The following is a 1,437-nucleotide window of genomic DNA, read 5'->3' on the forward strand; positions in this document are numbered from 1 at the left end:
AACTAGCGCTTGCTAAAAAGGATTAAAGACACGCTCTAAGTCAATATTATCATAATTTACAAACATCCAAGGACATCACGCTAACCACTTGACCACCCAATTCGTAGCATTGTTTATTAGCATGAGCGCGTGAAGACGTCCAACCGATAACAAAGCTTAAAGTACAAAGCAGTAGTACAAAAACTTTCGTTTGCCATGACTTTAATAGCTCTGGTTTAGCGGTTGGCGGCTTGTGAGTAGGACTGTTTTGATTGTCAATAATAAGGGTAGTTCCCTGAAGGTTAGTCAAAATATGTTGTCGAAATACTTTATTCAAATAGCAATAGAAGTGGTAAAACTGAACCGTTAACTATCTATTATCTATGCTAACTTATTAAAATTCGACTTTGCCACCCTTTGCCATAGCACGTCGGTACGCTGGACGAGATTGACAACGAAGTAAGTAATTTAAGGTACTGTTATATTTAACGAAGTCTAACCCTTTACCACTGTTTGCAGCTTCTACAACAAAGGCCATTTGAACATCCACACTACTAAATTTAGTCCCTGAGAACCATTGATTAGTAGACAAGTGACGCTCAATAAGCATCAAGGTTTTATCAATATTTTTGGCAATCATGGCTGTTTCAACTCGCTCACGTAAACGATTAGCCACAGGTTTCACCAAAACTGGACTTCCCTCGACCACTTTATTAAAGACCAGACGCATCACTAACGCTGGCATTGCACTTCCCTCAGCGTAATGTAGCCAAAAGTTATAATTCTGCCATGCCTCTAAGTCTGCATCTGTTTTAGGATGCAAATTATAACTTGTATCATATTTTGCCATCAAATATTCAATGATATGACCTGATTCAACCAGTGTCTTATCGTCCACTTCTAAAATTGGCGCTTTACCTGTTGGATGAATCAATTGCAAGCGTTTGGGCGCTAAATAATTTTGCTTACGCTCATAGGTGGTGAGCTGATAGTCTAAATTTAGCTCCTCAAGTAACCATAAAATACGAAAAGAGCGAGAATTTTGTAAATGGTGCAAATGTAGAGTAGACATTTGAGCTCCTGCAATAAACAATCGGTAAAAACAACCAATAGCGATAATGACTTCTGACAAAATGATTTCTAATCATAAGGATAGAAGTACAGATATAGAGGCAATGAGATAACACGCTATACGAATAATTATTAAAAAAATAGAACCCATACATAATGAATGGGTTCTATTTCCTTATATCAAACCAAGTGAAACTTATCTATATAGCATAAATTATTAATACCCTTGATTATGACACGTTTTTCTACCTTTGTTACTTAACATGATAGTAGCTATGTGGCTAATATGTGATGTTACGTATCCAATATACCATCTGTCTCTAAGGCGTCTATCAGCTCATCATCCTCATCGCTGTCCTCAACCCTAGCCATAGCCACTAAAGTTTC

General features: G+C 37.2%; 1 protein-coding gene across 1 annotated transcript; it reads right to left on the reverse strand.

Annotated features, from left to right (window-relative positions):
* Nucleotides 1–373: 373 nt before the first annotated feature.
* LOC145719133 (uncharacterized) lies at nt 374–1,422 on the reverse strand. The gene is made up of 2 exons (XM_081810647.1): nt 1,362–1,422; nt 374–1,059 (listed from the first exon to the last, which is right to left on the reverse strand). Exons 1-2 carry the CDS (start codon nt 1,420–1,422, stop codon nt 374–376), a joined length of 747 nt encoding a protein of 248 aa, XP_081666773.1.
* Nucleotides 1,423–1,437: the final 15 nt, after the last annotated feature.

Source organism: Leptonychotes weddellii, unplaced genomic scaffold (genome assembly GCF_054177405.1).
Source record: "Leptonychotes weddellii isolate Sample4059 unplaced genomic scaffold, ASM5417740v2 HiC_scaffold_31296, whole genome shotgun sequence".
NCBI lineage: Eukaryota > Metazoa > Chordata > Mammalia > Carnivora > Phocidae > Leptonychotes > Leptonychotes weddellii.

Excerpts from the sequence above, each read along its gene's own strand:
- LOC145719133 (XM_081810647.1), bottom strand. The coding sequence starts at position 1,422 with ATGGCTAGGGTTGAGGACAGCGATGAGGATGATGAGCTGATAGACGCC. Across the intron at positions 1,060-1,361 it reads AGACGCCTTAGAGACAGATG|GAGCTCAAATGTCTACTCTA; the intron begins GTATATTGGATA and ends TGTTTATTGCAG.